This window comes from Sceloporus occidentalis, unplaced genomic scaffold (genome assembly GCF_023333645.1).
Source record: "Sceloporus occidentalis isolate IW3139 unplaced genomic scaffold, rSceOcc1.0.p SCAF_138, whole genome shotgun sequence".
NCBI lineage: Eukaryota > Metazoa > Chordata > Lepidosauria > Squamata > Phrynosomatidae > Sceloporus > Sceloporus occidentalis.
In genome coordinates, this window is record NW_028317118.1 from 1,124,579 (window position 1) to 1,146,182 (window position 21,604).

A 21,604-nucleotide genomic window follows, 5' to 3' on the forward strand; every position below is an offset into this window, starting at 1 on the left:
GCATCCCATTCCAGTTACAAGAAGATGTACGGATCACTGCTGTTTGCCTCTGTTTTGCTTCCTTTCTTCTTTATTTATGTAGTCACAGGGAGTAGAGATCAGCCCTTATTTCATTTTCCCCACTAGCTCTTCTGATTTGTGGCTCTACTACTTATTCAAAGTAGATTCAGAAAATGCATCATTTTGCTTTTGTTTCATTACATTTCTTTCCCATGGAATAACTCTGTATCTTAATTTTCCAGTGGCCATTTAGTGTATAATTTTTGCTGCCATTAAAGTTTAAAAGCACCAATTTGGAGCTGGGAAGAGTGCAAGGGGAACATGCTTGCCTGACACATTTAATATGGTAAAAGAAAAGCCGAATGTTCAATATTCTTTTTCCATTAGTCTTGGTGGAAGAAATAAGACCTCATATTTGTGGGTTCGTATTAAAGTTGGCTTTGTGAATGTATTTCTTTTTCTTTCCTTTTATTTTTTGGTTACTCTGAGTAGGTATTTGAGTGCCCTGTGACCCATAGCAAGATTTAATAGCTACCACGTAGCTGTATTGCTTTTGGCCTGGCTCCATCCTCCCACTGTAATAAATGTTGGCTTCCCAATGAGCTTTTAAATTCAAAATGTGACGTCAAACCTCATCTAATAATGGAAAGTAGATTAAGACCCATAAATGCAGCTGTTTCTTTTAGCATGTTCTTCAACCAGTGATTCCTATGTCTCCTAGTTACGCTTCTCTTAGGTTTTTTTGGTCTTTTCTTATATTTATTCAGTGCTTTCATGTGTTAATAGCACTGTCACTTCCTAATACTGTGTGCAGGGAGAATTAATTGGCAATTTAAATGGAGGGGAAAAGTGCTGGTTGTTGCACTTGGATGGTGAAGTGGGATATCTGCTGTGAAAGCAGTACAGGTCAAAGCTCAGCCAAACTGAGTTCCCTGTTATGGTTTAGTTGCTTGGAGTTTCTCCCATATGAAAAGTGCCTTGAATGGTGGTTTGTCTTGCAGTTCTGTGTCTCATCCTGAACTGAGTGCCTCCAAAATCCTGTGGGAACTCAGAACTTCCTAACTGCATTTTAAAAGTCAGATTTAGACCATTTAGGAGGGATGTAACAGCCCACCCCCTTCAAACTCTTAAGAGTTGTGTCTTCATGCTAGCAAAGAGTCCACTGTCAGCTTTGAAGCAACATGAGAATATTTGGCTCACAAACCTCCAAAATCTTGGAGGCATTCCACTGTCCCCCAGTTTTGTGTTCACTCTCCAGGCGTCTGAGGTGGAGTGAGCATCAAAATAATGCTCACCATCTCCCTGCTGTTTGAGGACTCTTGTAACCATCTCTGTCCAGTTTGTGTGTCTGTGCTGTTATCCCCAGGAGCAGTGTGTAAAGAAAATTGTACTGTACAGCTTTGGAAAGGAAACATGATAAAATAATTTTGCCCTGAAAAGGAAACCATCCATTTCACAACCTTATGCTTAACACTCTATGGATCATTTCCCATTAATTATAATATTATGGCTTTCAGTAGCACTGATAGCATTTGTGTCTGTATGAGAGTGTCTCTGCAGCGCCTGATTCTCCGTCTTACTCATTGTTCAAATAAGTGCAGGAAAATGAAGATGTGTGTACTGTATTAACAGCAGTATTTCTATAGATCTTGCCTTTAAATGCTTAATAATGTGGAATATTTTAAAACATTTCACAAAACAAAGCATAGCTGCTACCCCCCCCCCCCCCCAAATGTAGCTCCAGTCTGTTTCTCTGCACAGCTTGGGCTTGGCAAATGTTGCCTCCATTTACCAAAGTTTAAAAGTTCTGCTTGAATAATTTGGCTGAAACGTGTTGGAGCAAAGCAATGCACATTTCAACCAAGCTAGTTTCATTTACAAAGCTGAGCCATTGCAACATGCTAATTAGCTTGCAAAATTATTTAGTATCACGTCGTGTTTATTTCAAATTAAGAAGTTTCTAATGAATATTCTTTATTGTCAATAATATTATTTAAGGAACTCCAGGAAAGGTGAAGACAACCAAATCATAGGGAAACAGAAATCTACACAGCAAAGCCATGTCTCTCTCCTGCCATCTTTCAGTATGACGTCTCTGGAACCTGTGGTCCTCCAAAAGATGGACTCTAATGCCCACTACTCCAACTGGCTGGGGCTGATGGTGGTTGGAGTCCACTAGTGATTCCTAGATCTGTTGTACAGGGAAGCCATTTATTCCTTTCCTAGATTTGGGAAAGTTCTTATGGTTTAAACTTTATGTGAAGCTTTCTGTGGGGGAAAGAGCAGTGGAGAATTGAGGTGGCTTTGTAGTAATTTGTTCAGTTTCTATTGTACAGGTTAAGCAGGTATTAAATAGATGCAAAATCAAGCACAAGGGTGAGTACCTTAAAAGCAATACCATTCCAATTTCTCTAAAATCCCAGCTTTTATTAACTGTGGTTTCAAGCTTTGTCTCACAGTGCATTCCATTGTGGTTTTAGTGGAAATGCAACCAGATAGCTCAGTCGTGAAGTATCTATGCTTATCCAGTATCAGTACAGTTCCCAGAGGGGAACCAAATGGAAAATGAAGCATTTCTTTCTTTTTTATTACATAGCAACAGGTGACATTTCTTTGTCTCTAATTGTGCCACAGATAGATCCTAGATACAGAAAAATACTAAAATACAAGTCAACCTTGTCTTCTAGTAATGGTCATTTTTCTTTGTCAGCAAACCTTTGACTAATTTGTTATTTTAAAATATTATAAAATCATCTTCTATTGAAAACAATATTTGAGTGGTGAACCGTATGGCCATAACATACAGTGTGATGATGTTAGAAGGATCAATTTATACATATTCTAAATCGTAGCAGGCCTGAATGCTTATTTTTCCAGCCAGGAGTACGATGTTGTACTTCGCCTGGCCATATCTGTCTGAGAGATTACTTGTGTCACTTCTCTACAAGTGCAATATTTTTCTCTCCTCTTGGTTCCTTGCTTCCTGATTTTTGTTTTTGCTTTTATTGCTGGTAAGCTGGTGGCTGTATGCTCCCTTGTATATTTTAAATTCTCTGTTAAAAACAAACTAATGCCAACCTTCCAAAGAACCAGGATACAAATGCTTCCAGAGGAAGATGACCATATTTCAAGGAAACCTTTTAGAATCAACATACTTCTTGAGCCTGGATTTGGTAGTTCGATGCATGCCAGTTATTCGGCTTCTAAAAATGGCCGGCATGTTCGTTAATATTTAATTAAAAGCAGTTTAATGAGATTATCCCCAGCCCGTTCTGAAATGTTCTGATGGATTAGCCTGTCAGGGAAATTTCTGTGGGTCAGTTTGCGAGGGGAAGGAGTAGAGCATGGCCAGCCCTGGATAGAACCGCATCTTGGACCAATTTGTCCTGCCAAAGATATTTCCTTTGGGAGTTCTGCTGACAGGTATACTGGCAATTTAAAAGCAGTAAAAAGGCATGAAACAAGGAACCGAAAATGAGAAGGGAAGAGCTGTTTGTCATGCAGTGCTAGACAGCTAATTTATTTTGGACTTCTAAAGGAGCTGAGATGGCCCTGCTTTATTACTACTTTAATGAAAAAGACTTGGAAGCAACGTTATTATGGACTGGTTGTCTCTGAACACCATGGAAAATGATCTCCAGATTGCTGAATGAACTCTGCTCTGGTGGGAAAGTTGGCAAATGCTTCTGACCACCACCCCATTCTTTGACATGGCAAATGTAATGAACATTTGCAGTGTTTTACTACAGACTTAGCTTGGGCAGCATCCCAGCAGCTACAATGACAGCTTCAGCCTTTGGAGAGCCAAGTGTGTGGCAATGCATGAAGAACCTCCTCCTGATTCTTCTGCCATGTTTTGTGTCTTTGAGTTCTGTTGGAGGTTTTTCCTTTGTATTTTATGTCAGTGGTACTCAAACTGATTCCTGTATCTGTCTGGACTTAAAAAGCTGATGTTGAAATTAATAATTAAGGACACATTGACATGCACATGTGATTCCCTAACTGGATCCACATTATTTACAATCCTTACTTGCCTAGAGTAAGAAGACTGTATGTACCGAAACCTTCATTTTGTTGTTATTTGTCATCAGGTTGACTAAAAACAAAAACTATTTACCAACAATTAAAGCAGTTCTATTGATGGGCAGAGAACCAGTGAACGCTCTCTCCTCCCTTGCCACCTTTCTTCTTGGCTGCTCTGATTTTCACCTCTTTTGAAAGTCTTCCTCCTCCATATTTGCAAACGTAATGAACTTTTGCATCCGTATTTTCTGTTTGTCTTTGTCTACTACCATTATTCACTTCTGGTGTCACATGTCCTTCATCTTATTCTTTTAGTACCCTGAGCTACTTGACTGCCTGCCATGGTCTCTCTCTTCCTCCGTACGTTGTTCCTTGTCTTTCTCCTTCCACCGCCATGCTTTCCACTCCCTCTCTCTAGCCTCTTGCCTTCCTCATGACTTCACCTCTCCATCCGGTTAGGCCTTCTCCTATCTCATGCGCACACTCTGCTGCTTCCTTCCTATTCTCATGCTGTATCATGCGGCAGTGCTCCAAGGATTTCCTTTTCCTGCTGCTCCTTCCATCCTGTTGTTTTTTGCTACCCTGGCAGTTGCCTTTGCTCCTTGTAACCTCCTACCACTCCAGCAAGGTAGTAAGGGAGTGGAGAACATAGCCAGAACAGCAGCAACAATACACAAAACAAAACAAAACAGTTTCCCATATATGCATCTGAGGAAGTAGACTTAAGTCTATGAAAGCTCCTGCTGCCAACTTCTTTCTTTAGTTAGTCTCAAAGGTGCTACAAGATCTTTCTATGTGCTGCTTCTCCAGACTAACACGGCTATATCTTGCATTTCCCATATTGTTTTCTGTCCCCTGTGCCAAAAGTTTCATTTGGACAAAAGGTACTTTGTGTTATGACTTAAGTTGTTCCTCCCCAAAACACAATTTAATGTCAGTAGTATTAAAGCATGGGGTCTGAACTCAGGTTTGAATACATCTCGTAGTACAAATTGACCCCAGTCCTCACCAGTATTGGACAAAGAGCAGGAAAGATGCAAACACATGGAGAAAACTGAACTGGGCATTATTGATTTTGGTTTACTGTGTCATCAGCACAGACTGATGGTGTGTGTGTGTGACTTTTTTGAAAAATAGGATTCAGTATGAATCGTCTCAAATACTATTGCAGTTTCATATCTTAATGTAAGGGCCGATAGACTGGATAGTTTCCTTCCATGCTGCTGCTTGTTGTGAGAATCAAGGCACTCAGCATCTGGTCTGTGAGGTGCCACAAGTCTTCCACAAGCTGTTAGACAGTTGTGATTTCCACCAGGAACTGTGAGTGCTTTGCGCTTGGCAAGGGTGCAGAAAAAGAGAGGGAAAGAAAAAGAGAGGAATACAAAGGAGAAAAGAACACTCGCCTCTCAAGATGGTGTTCTCCATTACTGATGCATCATTCTAAGTAGGACTTCGGGCTTTTGGGAGCTAATGGGATTAACCCTGAAGCTGGTGTGTGACCATCTGACATAGACAGATATGTATGTATGTATTCTCTGCCTATTATGTCTGCTGTGTGATGGGAGAAAACAGATAGAAGGATGCAGAAAGGTCTGTTCCGGTATGAAATTGAACAGGATTAGAAGCATTGTGAAATTTGTACAACTTCAAAATTTTGGTAAGTAAAGCACTAGGAGCCAATTTTAACTGAGAAAAGGCTACTTTTTAATTAATTGGATTGTGTATTAAAGCCCTAGTAGTTTATGTTTTAAGGCTTTTTTTTTTTTTGCTCTAACGTGTTGCTGTAATAAAGACACTAAAGAGTAATATTAAAAGATAATCTTGCCTTCTGTCTGTGTAGTAGCTTCATACTTTGATTAATGTCTTACAACACTGTAGAGCCCATCCATTTGACCCGAGTTTTGGTTTTAGGTGGTACATTATTCCAGTCTTGTCTGCAGCATCTCCGAAAAGCTTTGATGCTTTGGTTATATGCAAATATATCTATTTATTTACGCCATTTATAGTCAGCCTCATGTGGCTTGCTACATGGAGACAAAAATGTCACCGCTGTCATAACAAAACATGATTGATTAAGGCCACAGTCCTGTATTCACCTGGGAATAAATTCCATTGAACTCAATGAAGCCTTAAGTTTATCAACTTAATAAGCCTCTTTTTTCTTTTGCATGTGACCACCTTCTCTTGGGCCCAGCGAATGGTCAGGAAATATGAGGTGTGGCAGCAATGTTGATATCAATCTAGCCAGTGCCTTCTTCGTGTGGATGTGAGATTTCTAGGAGCCCCACATGAAGCTAGGTTGCAGGAATAATGCAACTTTCTTTCTGTGGCTGATAGTCCTAGCAATTGATGTTTTGACAGATGGTCATGTGATTTGCAAAATGAGTTGGATCGGTCTCACTTCATGGTTTCCCAGACACTGAAGAGAGTAGAGAAACTGCTGAACTGAGCATTATTGCTTACCCTTCATTTCCTAAACAGGCCACCTTCTAAAAAGAAGAGGGTGTAATTATTGAGTGCAATGCAATGTTAAAAGCTTCTGTCCGTCCGTCCGTCTGTCCATCTTTTTAGACTTCTTGAGGGCTAAGGCTGTGAGTTATAATGAGGCAGTAATGCTGATTATTTTTCTGGTAGTATACTAACACTCCTCTTCTGTGGTCGAACTTACTTTTGGGGAAACTTGGCATAAACTAGAGGTTTTCAAATGGTTCCATCCTCAAAGAGCCCTTTCTGGTTCAATTAGTCTGCCACAGCACCACTGCACATTTTGCTGAGGATTCAGAGAGATGTTTCAGGCAGACCCACAGAGTTCACACTGGATGCTAGGCAATGCTGCCTGGCTGCTAGTCTCTACTCTGGAAAGGACATATTTTAGGGTCTATCATGGATCCCTCTCAATGTGGCGTCCCTGGTCCTTTGACTTGTTAGGGTGCAGGATCTGTTGTTCTACAGCAGTGATGGTGAACCTTTTAGAAGCCGAGTGCCCAAACTGCAACCCAAAACCCACTTATTTATTGCAAAGTGCCATGTCCCTCTGGCTTTCTACTAACAAACTCTGGCAAACTCTGTGCTGGGGTGATGTCACATGTGCCCACAGAGAGGGCTCTGAGTGCCACCTCTGACACGCGTGCCATAGGTTCGCCATCACTGTTCTACAGCCTAGAAATGTTACTGTTGGAAATGTTACTTTCAGAATCACTCAACCAGCATTGGTGCAAGACATTGGTCTGGCTGGATGGGAGATTCTGGGAACTGTCTAGGCAGCAATTCCAAAGTGAATTTATTCAAGAGAGACCTGCAATTTGCTCAGTTTGTGAAAGAAGGAAAGAGATGAGAAAAAAAATATTTCAGTGCACAACTTTAAATGTATCTTTTTCTGCTTTTATTTCAGGGGGCACCAATGCCCGAGCTTACTGTTATTTAAGCAGCCTCCTTTAAACACCTTGGACTTGGGTTTCCGACCAGACCAAAGGGCTGCTTAGGTTTCAAGATGCTTATAAAGGAGTATCGGATTCCTCTTCCCATGAGTGTGGATGAGTATAGGATTGCCCAGCTGTACATGATACAGGTCGGTAAATACACAGTTGTTGACATGCTGTCTTCTAAGAAAAGAGGGTACAAGATAATTAAAATGATGTATCTGACACATCTTTCCTTTGAGCCAGTGTGCATTTGGAATGTGCCAACTTCTGAGGTGCACAGAAGACTCTATTACCTCTTGGCAAAAACGATTAACTGGATGCATGCACTGCTAAATGACTTTTAAAAAACTGTTAAGCATGCGATTTCAGGAAAGGGGGGGAGCTTACTCATTTCTGCATGGTTTTGCTCAGAGCTGATTTATTTTTGAAAAATGTGCTGTGATGATTCCCTCTTAATTTTCTTTTCCAACTTTCAATTAGATGTTTAAATAAAATACATGCTAGGAGAGGAAGAAGATGTTAGCTATGAACAATTTAACAGCAGGCTCATGGACCTATATAGAAAAGGAGAGGGAAAGCAGGAGGGGAAAGAGATGCATTAGCTGGGACTTATTCAGCCGGCTATCTTCTTATGTCACTGCTACCCCAAGTCGTTTTGTTGCCTGAAGGGGAATGGTGAATGGTGCCATCTGTCCACTCAAGTCAAGGTGTGCGTAGTCCCCAAAGCTAAACAAGTAATTTTGCCCTGAGGGTTTTGGATATAGGACAGCTCACAGTGGTGGCCGGTGGTTCTTGGGACTAGGGTCGAGCACCTTGGAAAGCCTTTTAAAGCTTGAATTAAAATCTGGAATGCATTCACTTCTCCACTGACATAGAAGACATCAGCTGCCACTGATAGCTCATATGCGATAGAATGAATAAAGAAATAAACAAGGAGTAGATGGTGAGCTGCAAGGTTCAGAGATTTGTGAACCACCAACAATAGCTGGTTAGCTACTACTAAAAAAAGCTAGTTTGTGAGACTTTGGCTTGATCAAGCAAGGCAAATTATTATGTTAGCCAAACTCCTAGGGCCTTTACTTTTAAGCTGTTCTTAGCAATATGTCCTTGAATTTGGTCTGAGCCACACTGGGAGTTAAGAGAGACCATGGTGTTCTTGATCTTCATCTCTTTTATAGTAGTGAACAAGGGAGGGGGAGAGAGAATAGTGATATATAGAACTGGCTCTTTGCTCTGTGGTTCATTTCTCTTTTTATCCCAGTGGGTGTATGTAAGATTGCAATAAATCACAGTGGCAGTGAGAGATGGGCCTGTGGTATCACCTTTTTGAGACTGGTGTACTCCCCTCCCAACAGACACACACACACACACACACATACACACACAGAGTGAATGAAAAGGCAGGCTCCTTGTCCTGAATGTTCTCTGAGGGTCAGAGAGAGACATTAGCAGAGAAAGGGCCAATAAGACCTCCAGTGCACAGTGAGATGGTAGATGGCATATCCCACAGCAGGACAGTGGGGCTTTCTGCTGTCTTTTGCGCACCCACTGAGTTCTGCTCATGTGACTGCAGTAGAGATCGTCCTGGTGGAGTCCTGCTTCACCTACTCTGGGAAGAGAGTCACTCTGCCTCATGGGAACACCAGTCCTGATAAATCAGCTTGAATTTCCCATTTGCATGCACCATTTCTTCTCCTTGGAATCTCCTGCTGAGGTTTAACTTGCCCAGAAGCTAAGGTTGGATTAATTGTAGTTTCTGAAGCATTTGTCACTGCCTCCCTTCTAGCAATGCTTTCATCACCTTGGCTGCCTGCTGCCTGGGTGGTTTGCTGTTTTGCAACTAACACATAACAGCCTCCATCAATTAGTATTAATTTTACATTACAGCAGTGGACTTAATGTACCCTGGACTTGCTTGCAGATCTGAATTTGAGTTGGTTTTCTTTATTAGATTTCAGTCTCCATCACTACCAACATTTTCTGGCAGGTGTCTTTTTATGCTTGTTGGAGAATGTGGTTTCATAGCCTTTTGCAGGGGAGTATCTTGGACATATGCTTGTGTTGTTTATTGTGTGCTTAACATACACTCTATATTTCAACCCCTGAAATTTGATCCTGAGTGCAGTTTTATAAAATCAGAACAGGCTTTACTTCCCTCCACCTTTCCTAGCACTGTTTCTCTTTCTACTGTCTGCTACCTTTCCCGGTATTATTGTCTTTTCCAATGAGTCATGCCTTCTCATGATGTGACCAAAGTACAACAGTCTCAGTTTGATCATCTTGGCTTCCAAGGAGATTTCAGGCTTGGTCAGTTCAAGGACCCATTTGTCTGTCTTTTTAGCTGTCCATGCTATCCTTAGTACTCTCCTCTAGCACCACATCTCAAATGAATTGATTTTTATACCACATTATTTTCATTCATGAAATCTTGGTCGGTATGCATTCAGTGGGATTCCCTGGGTTTCCTTGGTTGTTGTTGTGGAGTTTTGTTGGCAAGATTTGTTCATGGGGGGTTTGTCTTCCTCTGAGGCTGAGAGTGGGATTTGCCCAAGGTCATCCAGTGGGTTTCAATGGCCAAGTGGGGATTTGAACCCTTGTCTCCCACAGCCATAGTCCAACACTCAAAATCACTACAGCACTCTGGCTCTCCTTTAGTTGGAACTAAAATTGGATTTAGATCAAGGGAATAAACAAACCAGTTCAGAACCACCAGCTGATTTAAAAAAAAAAAAACAGTTCACAGTGGCAAAATGAATCAAAAGCTTGCAAAAACAAATCAGTTTTCACTGTGCTAAGGTAACTTTGAAAGCTAGTGACAAGGTGAGATGATGAACTTCTCTATATTGCCGCATTGTTTATGCTGTAGAAGTGATAAAGAGAATGATTGAACAAGGTAATAATACTATTCTATCTGTGGTTGCTTTATTGTCTCCCACTTACTCATGGTTAAGATTAGATGTTTTGAGCAAACCCCGTTTGTCTCTGTTTGTGATTGTGAGACAGAAAAAGTGAGTGTGCTCACCATGCACATGGATGGCCCTCTGGGAAAGAACTGACTCTTGCGCCTTATAGGCTAACATGCTTGATTTGGCATAAGCTTTCATGGAGTCCAGCAACTAATGCAATACCTTTAGCTCTGTCAAACTGTGTCTTATTTCCAGCCTTTGAGGTTGTGTTTGGGTTGTATCTCCAAGGGCTTGACTATACTTCATTTGAAAAGTTCATCCCTCGCTTGTTGCATGTGTATGTTTTCCTTTTTTGTGAATGCTGATCAAGAAGCAGTTGATCTTTTTGGTATGCTTGGCCATCTGGAGATTCACATTTTTCCCTTTCTGTTTTGGAAAGCAGCAGGAGTTATACTTGGGGCTCTTGATCTTTTGCAAAGAATTGGTTTTCTGCTACAGATTCTTGTGAATCCTTGCTTTTAAGAAAGCAAGTTCCTTTCTCTCATGGTTAGAAATGTAAGACGTTTGACAGCAAGGACGATCCAAATGCAGGGTGATTTAAAAAGAACAGTGCAAAACTTGAATAAGAACAGTTTTACTTTTGCACCTTTCGTTTTGAATCACCCGGTTAAAACTAGGCATGCACAAAAGTCCCATCCTTATACATTAAAGTTTTATATTAATTTCAATAGGACACAGGGACTGACTTTGTACATATGTAAAAGGCGCCCAGTTTTAAAAGCTATCCATTTACAAGGTAAGAGTAGCCAAGGTAAAGAAAAGTGCAAGGGGAAAGGTTAAGCACCTCTTCCATCTCCTTATCTCTTTCCTTGCTAAATTTCCCACTGTCTCAAAGTAGCTTCTCATTTTAAAAGCCAGTATCTGGGCTCCCTTACCTGTGTTTGCATGTATTGTATATAACCATCCACGCAATCATCCCTTTCTTTGTACTGTATACAATGACTACAGCAATGACTTGAATGTAGAATTCCAGTATTGACTGTGGACACAAAAAAAGCACAGAGTGTTCAATATAATGCTTTCTGGTGTCAGAGGCAGAGCTTCAGTACATTGCATGCTTCCTCCTCTTGGTTTCCATTCTGTTTAATGCGAACCAGGGCTCAGTGGTGAAATGAACAGTGGGAAAGCATTGCTGCGTTGGAGCCGGACAGTCAGATAGCTAATCGGCAGATAAGCAGGGAAAGTGAGGTGAAGCCAGGTGGGTTGGTTAGGATGCTGGAAATCAGAAGCAGGAGCATAAGCAGTTTTGACAGCAGCCTTGCTTTTCATTAGGAGGTGATTTACTTAGAAAGAGGTCAGAGATGGAGGTGCTAAGAAGCCCTCCTGTGACCCTGTTGGGTAGAGCCTGAAAAGTTACCTTTTCTAAAACAATTAATTCCCTTGTAGATTTTGAAAAGTAATCCATTCTTGTTACCCTTAGCAGTGAAAAATTTTGAGCATGTTCTCTTTCCCATTGCTTTCCTGTTTTATTACTTCAAAACAATAGCATAAAACTGTGAAAATTCTCTGTCACAATGGCTCTAAAGATGCCCCTTTAAAGTAACCGAGAAAAGCATCTGAGAAATGTTATTTGTTACCGCAGTAACACAACTTTATTCCATTTCATAATGGAGTTTATCACACTGGGGCTAATTTTGGCATTAAAGCAAGATTAATGCACATTTAAAGCATCCCATAAATAAAGTGAAATTGACGAGTCATTGCGCAAATGATTATCACACGCAGTTGCACAAATAAAGTGATATCGGAAACGCATTGTTGCTGAAATCCCGAAAGTAAAAAGATGCGCTTTAATGCTTCTTTGTGACCACTTTCATGGCGGGTTTTGTGCGACGCCATGGGGAAATCGTTTTGTGTAATTACGCGATTTTGCCAGGATATTCATGGGATAAACTCCCAATCTCCTTTGTGTGATAAATGCCTACTTTTGAATGTAACTTCATTATGCCCTCTGCATGGGAAAAAAAGTTGTTGCCAGTAACTAGCAACTAAACAAAACCCTTAAGCTGCCAGTAATGTTGTGATTAGTTGCTTTCATGCTCTCCCCTTTGTATAAGCATCTATTCTGCACTGCTAGCAAGTTAGTGATGCACAGCCACAGTGGTACTAAAATCTGAAACTGTCCTGGCACCTTATTCTTAGTCCCAGAACCTTTTAGAAAGCCTGGAAGGATAAGAAATGATAATAAAGCAGGCTTTTCAACTTGTCTCTTTCCCTCGGCATCAAGGCGAGGTGTGTCTCCTGCTCAGAGTATAAAGCTTTCATATCTTTGCAGAGCTTAATTGTTGCCTCTGGTTCTGTTCCCTTACCCAAGCCCTCTGCTGCTTTTCATTCATCAGTATCTTTTCTCCTGCTGCCATATCTCTCGGCGTGTGGAAAAGAGACTAAATTTCAAGCTAATCAAGGGCTTTCCTGCAAAATAAATGGCTTATAAATTTTTCAAGGAGCTGCATAATTTATTTGGCAAATAGACTTTGTCCCTCTTTGGCCATGGGATGTGATATATTTTTTCTCTCTATACTCAGTCTTGCCTAGAGAGAGGCACTACATTTCTGAATCCTTTTGGGTGCTTCCCTTTTTTGTATTCTGTGCCCTCTTTGGCAGCTGTCTTGGGGATATGATTCCGTTTTCCAGGAAAGGCAGTTTGAAGTCACGCTCAAACCTGGGCGTTATCCTGTGCTCATTGCATGGTTTCTTTTTAAATTATGTATGGAGAGGTCTGTCAAGATTTGGGCAAATGGCTTTGTGTCCTAAGAGCCGGGGCGGGGGGGGGGGGGGAATCCTGTCCTCAAGAGGTTTTTCTGGATGCTATGCTGTGTGGCCATCTGTTTAGAACAGCCTGAAAAGGAGCGGTCCCAGAGGTGTTGTTATTAGCAAGCTACTCCTCTCTTTTTCTTTACACATGTCTGTGCTTTCCTGGCTGTCCCCAGACTCTGATCCTGTACACACTGCAGCTTAGTTTACATTGGGCAGGCTTGCCCTGAGCCATCTGCTCAGGTTCTGATTGAGACATGAGAGGGGAATTGGCCATATGGCCTGGGACTGAAAGAACAGTCATACCTGCAAAAGGTCATTTGCGTCATGCAACAGCTGTACTGCACTCTACTAACAAGGCTTTCATGATTGTCATAAAACAGTAGACTTGGGAGAGACACAGACGCTAGCTACCTAGTCCAACCTGGCCGCCACAAAGAGAGCTTGCGCACTGATCAACTCCCATAGACCTATAGCACAGTTGTTTTCTGCTCCAAATACAGCAGTTAATGGGAAGCTAAATGGTAGATTAATACCATACAAATACCATACTTGCTGGAGAGTAAGAACAGGAATCAGTTGTTGCGTTCTAGCCCTGCTTATGGGCGTCCCATTGGGACAGCCTGCCAGCATAGGAAGCCGAATGCTAGAATACATGGACCTTTGGTCTGATCCGGTATGGCTGTCTGTTTTCATTACGCCCTTGTTCCAAGGAACCTAGGGTAGCATACAGGCCAACTGACCCTGTAAGAATGACTAAGATTTCAATCAGAGCCTTTCCATCTTTTTATCCTGGCAAAGTCCAGACGTGTTCTACGTTATAAAATACACTCCTCTGTTTGAAAGGTTGTGTGAGAAAGTCCTCTCTTTGAAAGCCTGTCTAACTACAGTCCAGGTTAAAGAACCCCGAGAAGGAAGAGCATGGGGTCTGAGAAGCTACCCATCAACAGTTTAGAACACCTGCCCAATAGACTGGTCTATTTACCTGGTCACAGAATCCCTCACTGTTGGGAAATGTATTGCAATTCTGTTTAAACTGTAGTCATTATTACTAAAATGTATAGCTATACTTAGACATTGACATGTGCAGATTTTATGTCTTTCCCCCCTCCCACAATTTGGGTTAAGGCATGTCCTAATATTTGGCAATGTGTAAGCAGCTAATCTATCTTCTGTGACACAAATGGGAATCCAGGCAGATATATATTGGACATATCCAGAGGTACAGTAACATCTGTGTGTTTTAAAGTATGTAGTTTATCAAAAACTATGTCCAAGCATGCTTCTGTTGCGTTCCAAGGACTGTCTCGGTTTCAGTGAGGTTATTCTTAAATACTTTTTCTAAGGCTCAACCAACCAATTTGTTCAAAGTGACGTCCATATATTAATTCAGTATTCAGACCTCTAAATGGTGTATAGATCAAATCAGAACAAACTTGGATGTTACACTTCATGCAAAAGGCCCATGCTTTGGATCATATTTGTGCACAGACCTTGCCTGTGGTTGCCAGCAACATCATTTGATTTGCTATTAGTGCTAACGATTTATGCGTTACTCAGAAGCCTGACCGAAACCAGGCTGAACCAAATCCATTGGATTGCTGATGCAATCTCATTGCCATGGAAACATGCTGGATCTTAGGACTGCCTGTATCTATAACATGCTCTCTGGTTAAATAAAACAAAAACAGACTTGGGATGACGATCAACTTTAAATGGAAACAAATAAGAGAGTTAAGAGAGCAAGTGGGAAATCCCTTTTAACAATCTCTTTATTATTATTTTTTGGAGGGTATGTGATTCTTTGCTGCCTCGTCTGTCAAAATTCATAAGGCTAGACTTGCTTGCTAACTCATCTGACAAAACGGTTAAATACTGAATCTCTGTTTTCCTTTTTCCGCTTCACTTTTTCCTACCCTAGGTCATTTCCTGTTGTGTATTTATATTGCTATCACTGCATTTTGTTACTGAGTAATTGCAGAATAAGTGATCAAGCTGAAAGGGTAGTAGAAATTATTGTGTATAATAGGCAAATGCATGTGTATTACAAAAGACCGTTCTGTCTTTGGAGCATGATGAAGAGTGGGAGACAAGAGAAACCAGCCACATCATAACACAGCAGTTCCTACAGTGTCACTAGAGTGCACTCCAATACATTTCATCAAGTGCAAAGCTCAGTTAGTCTCAGAGGTGCTGCAAGATTCCACGTCTTTGAATCCTCTAATAAAGACATTTTTGCTAGTTTTAGGGGAAGCCATCACCATGTTGACATGTCAACCCCATATTCACCACCATTACATTGTGAAAGATTTTGGGAAGTGTTCTAAGGTGAATGCTTAGTTTGTGCAAGATGCACAACAATCTATAGGGTATGTGTGTGTGCGTGCATGCACATGTTTGTGTATACACACAGACATGTAGCACAGCTCAGAGGAAAGAGCTGTAATTTCTAGTTGATCTGCTGACTTGAATGGCAATGAGGCTTGGGTTCCAGTCTTACGTTGCTGGGTAGTTCTGGCCTCTGAGAAACTACAGGATGAGCATCTTCCTTTGTTTCTCAACTGATAGATTGCTGTCCATTGTCCGAATATGGGACAGGTTTTTCCACCTGTGACTAAAACACTCTCTTCTTTTCCTGACTCCTTTTACGTCCTCCAGCCACTACTTAATTCTACTGTTCCTGCAGTCAACTTCACAGCCAATCACCCACACACACCCTTCACTGCATTTCCCTAAAATAAATCCAAGACACCAAGAGACTGGATAGACAGCAGTGGCACAGGGCAATGCACCTTTTAAATCTAAAGTTTCCCAAGTGATCTTCATTCCCTTTTTCTTCCTTTTCACTCTTAATATGTCATATCCTTAAACTGAGATGGTCAGTGTGCCAACGTGGCATGCCCAACAGAGGGGGGGGGGGCTCAATTGTATCTGTATGTTGGCATACAATTTAACAATTCAGGTGGGCTACTGTACTTGTGAGTAACCAATGGGATTCATGCCTTTGTCTGACAATTGTACCTATGTGTAATTTGCTGGACGCAGATGTACTGCAAAGCCATGACAAGCAACTGGATGAAATCCTGATTTGTTCTCCTGACTTCGACGAGAAGGGCTGGCATCATTCTAGTATCCCCTCATTGACCTGAGCATGTAATTGGAAGAATGGTCAAGGGCAATCTGAAAAGTTACAGCCACTGCCAATAATCTTTAGGAATTCTTGGAGGACAGGAGAGGTCCAAGCAGATTGGAAGAGGGCAAATATTGTCCCCATCTTCTAAAGGCAAAAAAAAAAAAAGAGAGAGAGAGAGGACCCAAGTAACTATCAAGCAGTCAGCTTGAAAGCAATACAAGGAAAGGTTCTAAAACAAATGGTTGAAGAGTCTATATGAATTTAATTACTGCTATGCCCCTCTGCTGGGCGGTTTATTTTAGTAAACACTTTTTAAAGGAACTGCTTTTCTTATTAATATACTGCATCTGTTTCCATGGGTTCCCCTTTACAAGTAATTTAATACTATTGCTTCAGCTGGGTTGGATCTGTGTCACCATCTGTGCTGGAATTCTATTGATGGGAGCCATCCAGAATGTTGGAAGTTGGCAGCAGCCAGAGGGGAATGTTCTAAAGGGATGACGGGATTTTCTGTTGTAATACAATATAAGAGGGTTTGGCGTGATTATGGCTTATCCGTGACGCGCCTCGAACAGTTCCAAGCCACTCTCCCAGTCTGATGGAAGCCTTTCACCTTGGGACATTTCAGCGGGGACATTTTCTCTTGTGTTCCCATCTCAGAGTAAGAACTCTCTGGTTTGGGTTGACCTCCCTGAAGTGTCTGTAGGATGAGTGGGAAAGCTTAGGTATTAAAGGATCTGCTTATTTGTGGAAAGTTTGATGCGTGGAAAAGTTGCGCTTCCCCCTGAAAGGAGGACAGGCAATTTCATATCTAGACAAAACATTCTTTGTATGGAGTAGGGTAATTTGGGGGAGCCATAGATCCTAGGGCAGGGATGCCCTATTCTGCGTTATTGGGGATCTTGGGGTACAGCATAGTAAGGCCTAGGGTGTATTGAGGATTATAGTCTTTCATGGCATGAAAAAAATGTTAACAGCAGCTGAGAAGGCTTCCTCAAAAGAGTCCCAGAATGCCTTTCAATGTGCATTGATTCCAAGGCTGAAACATAGCAGACAAGCATGTTGATGCAGAACAGCTTCCCTGAGGATAGAAAGGTGTTTTTTTTTAACTCACCGGCACTATAGGAAAGGAGTTCCCTAATAACACACACAAATGTTTTTACAGAGCTTTTCTTTCTGTCAGTGTCCACAATCAGTTGTTTGAAGAAGCCTTATCTGTTAATGGAGAGCAAGCCAATTCTATGTCAAAATCAGCGCTCCAGGTATCAAAAGCAGGAGAGCCATTTTGTCCTCAGACGGAAATTGAGATCTCCTCTGTCTTATTAATGATTCTTTTTATTAAATGGAAATTTCATTTAATCTTGTTTGGCAACCTGAAAGAAAAGGTCATTATTGAAGTGTTTTCTGCAGTCAATTCATGACTTTAATCTCAGTTTGTCTTCAATTCCCTAAGTGGCAGCTTTTCAAGAGCACTTAACAAAAGCACACCAATGGGAGAGGTGGATATTTTAAAGAAAAAGAACGATGACATGGGGTTGAGCTAGAATATAGGCATTCTTAGCGGCCAGTTATAATCGATGGCTGTTTTAGTACTGATTTCCGTGGGTTTGCTCTCAGCATGCCGAAGTCTGGCTCAGACCCATTCTTTGTTTAACCAATTCAAGTATTTGGAGCCCAAATATTTATGTTTATAAGACTCGCAACCAACATCTTCACCTGAGTGTAGAGGTAATGTCATACAAATAACATTACTACCTGCAATGGGCCACAAGGTGCAAGGGATCATGACTGCATAATGGAAGGACATTTCAAAAGCAACAGAATTAAGTGGGAACAACAAAGTCACTTTGGGCTCTTCCATATTGGTTTCAAGAAGAATGAGTGCAACCTTCTAAAACATTAGCCCTGTTTGGAGGAACCTGTTATTGGAATAACAAGTAACATTTTCTTTGTAGAACTCAGTTCACGCAAAGGGTGTCCCATAGCTAGTCTCAGCAAACTTGAGGACTGAATGTGTCCTATTCGATCTGTTTATCCTCTTTTGTTTTTATTTCAGAAAAAGAGCCGAGAAGAGACATGTGGAGAAGGCAGTGGTGTCGAGATTTTGGAAAACAGACCATACACAGATGGTCCTGGCGGTAATGGGCAGTATACCCATAAAGTATACCATATTGGTATGCATATTCCCAGTTGGTTTAGGTCTATACTGCCAAAGGCAGCATTAAGAGTTGAAGAGGAGTCGTGGAACGCCTATCCTTATACAAGGACAAGGTATTTCATCTTTATGCATTTGTCATTTCTCCTAGTCTTTGAATACATAGAATGCTTTGTAAAACTGACCTTGGCTATTTTTCCCAACAGTCCTATGGGAAATAAGGATGACAGATGAAGTGACCAACATCCTTCGTTCATCCAGTCTTACCTTGAATGTGATCATGCTCAGAGCTTAGAAAAACTACCTTTTGGGCACTACAGGTCCCAGACTCTCCTAGTAAGCATGGTCCGTGGCCATGCCGGCCAGAGGATTCTGGGACTTACTGTAAAATAATGTAACTTTTCAAAGCTTTTGCATTTCTTTCTCCCAGCAAAGAGAGCTGTCTCTAGCACAAGTAGCATACAATTTTCTGACCACAATTGTTTTGTTAATTAATTCTTTTAAACATTCAGCTATATATAACCTTTATGGCTGATTCATTTGAAAGGTTACTGGCCATTTATTATACATCTCTTCTACAAGTCAGTATTTATAAGACGGAGCGTTTGCTTGATTTTTGCCATGCTTGCAAAACTGAGATGTTCATATTATGAGAACCAAGGTGTTAATAAATTATCTGTTATCCTATAAGTCCTTGAGGCTTTTTTACTCTGGAAAGCATCTGTATTTGTAATGTTCTACATATATGGTGAATATTGTTTTTCTTTTAAGCATCATGGCATGAGACCTTTAGTCTAAGCTTGCATTTTCTTTTTCAGGTACACATGCCCATTTGTGGAAAAATTCTCTATTGATATTGAAACCTATTATATAGCTGACTCAGGAGAGCAAGCCAATGTGTTCAACCTTTCCCCTACAGAGAAAAGGCAGACAGTTCTTGGTATGTATACCTTGTTCCCAGTCTTTTTATCTTGCCTAAATATTGATGGTGTGCATGTAAATGTTTGTCTGTGGTCTCCTCCAAATGCCCTAAAGTATACTCCCAACCATCATGGATGACAATGATGGAGTCTAGTCCAATATCTAGTGGGTACATGGACATGGAAGACTGATCTGTAGTGGTGTTATTTTATAGTGAAGGATGTTATATATGCATAAAGGAAACATGTGGTGGGGGAAACTGCTAAACATGCAAAATCTCCCACGTTCAGTCCCTTGGCATCCCATTTTCAAAGCATCTCTGTGACAGAAGATCTCTCTGTAACTGGAGATTTGCTGTAAATCATAATAGACAATACTGGTTACTAGGTGGATCAGTCATCTGACTCAGTATAAGACTTATTACAGTGACATCAGTGTACACTGCACTTCCTACAGTAATATAAGCAAAAAAGACAAATCTCGGCCCTAAGAAGCTTGTAATCAGAGCTTGGAAACATTTTCTTTATTACAACTTCTAGAATTCCTCAGCTAGCATGACCAATGGGAGTGTAATCCAAAAAAGCAACTTTTCCAAGCTCTGCTTGTAATCTACATTTGACAGTTGAACACATGGCCTTTTCACAGTGGTAGGCTAGCTAGGTCTCTGGAGACAGCCTAGAGACTTCCTGTATCTCACCATAGAATGCACCCAATTAATGCTGGCATAGCAACAGCGCCTTGCTCATTCCCTGCACAGTGCATGGCAATACTGTCTGTGTGAATGCCTTCTTATTTCAAACCAATAGACCAGTTAATTCTTTGAGAAAATTAACTGAGGTGTTGACATACTTTTCAACATGAAATTTAAATGCCCCCTGACACCAGTTTCTGCATGCACCTGTGTTTTAGGAGAACTGTTAATTAGTTCTGCTTCATTTCTACAACTTCTCCCCATTCTCCTTATTTATGTATTTGTTAAATAACTCAAGATGTTAAAAAGTAGGAAAATCCAGCTGAAGGAGGTCTGTACTACAGTATTAGCAAACAAAACCGTAACTACTTTCTATGTAGCAGCTTTCCGATGTGCTGTGTGGAGATGAAGGGAGCTGTAGTCCAATACATCAGGACGGTACCAGTTTGGGGGAGGCCTCTAGGTCTTCTAGCACACAGCCTTTTTGTACCTCGTGTAACATAGTTTAATGTATTTCTATTCACCCACTAATAAATATATTCCCCACTGGTAGCCAATTTAAACAAATGGGAGCTATTGCACTACTGTGCAACTGTAGTTTGTCTTCTTGATAGTTTGGAAGGAGCTTCTGGGTCAGGGATGAGAAACAGCTACACCTGCAGCCCTCTTCATTTCTCACCATTGGCTCAACTGCATAAGGCCAGTGGGAACTGTAATTCAACAACATATGGAGGACCACACTTTACTCACTCATGCTTTACCACACAAAATTGAATTTAGCCCTTAGAATGAAAGACGTCCCTCATCCTTACTGTAGAGACTGTGAAATGCTACTGTGTACTACTGTGGGCTCTGTGACACCCTTTGGAAATGAGCAGTTGATAATGTTATGGCCACTTTAGTTATGCTGTGAGCTAGAATGCTATAACAGAGCATTGTTCAGAAGAGATGGTATGGGCAAATCCAGTAGAAAGTCTGGATGCCTCTTCATGCCTTTGTTGCACACAAATACCTACTCCAGAGAAAATTAATTCTGCCAGGCTCTGCCAGCTGATATAAACTGTTTAAACAGCAGTTATTTCAGTCTAAACACTAAGGGGAAAATGATTGTAGTAGTAGGTTTCCTTTTTTTAGTCAACAAAACAAAAACGAACATTGGGAAAAATTAATTTAAGGTTTATCTTCGTTTAGTTTTAACATTTTATTTAAATTTCTTCCCCCACATTGCAATTAGATCCCATTGATATTGTCAAGGATCCCATTCCTCCACATGAATACAAGTCAGAAGAGGATCCAAAGCTGTATAAATCAGTTAAGACTACAAGAGGACCTCTGTCAGAAGACTGGATCAAAGAGCACAAGAACAATCCTGGGAGATACCCTATCATGTGTGCCTACAAGCTGTGCAAAGTGGAGTTCAGATACTGGGGGATGCAGTCCAAAATCGAGCGCTTCATTCACGATGTAGGTGAGTATTTGATTCCATTCTCTCAAGTTCCACTCTGGCTTGTTCCTAGCTCAGCCACTAGCAGGCCCACA

At 41.1% G+C, this 21,604-nt stretch overlaps 1 protein-coding gene across 6 annotated transcripts in view; it reads left to right on the plus strand.

Moving 5' to 3' along the window:
- LOC149281142 (membrane-associated phosphatidylinositol transfer protein 2-like) overlaps positions 1–21,604 on the plus strand; it is a 124,267-nt gene that overhangs the window by 58,040 nt on the left and 44,623 nt on the right. For all 6 annotated transcript variants that reach the window (XM_089499712.1, XM_089499715.1, XM_089499714.1 and 3 more), the window contains 4 exons: positions 7,415–7,591; positions 18,355–18,569; positions 19,272–19,393; positions 21,300–21,533. In XM_089499712.1, coding sequence (XP_089355838.1) covers positions 7,514–7,591; positions 18,355–18,569; positions 19,272–19,393; positions 21,300–21,533 — 649 coding nt within the window. In that variant the 5' untranslated portion in view covers positions 7,415–7,513. The remainder of the gene's footprint in view (positions 1–7,414; positions 7,592–18,354; positions 18,570–19,271; positions 19,394–21,299; positions 21,534–21,604) is intronic.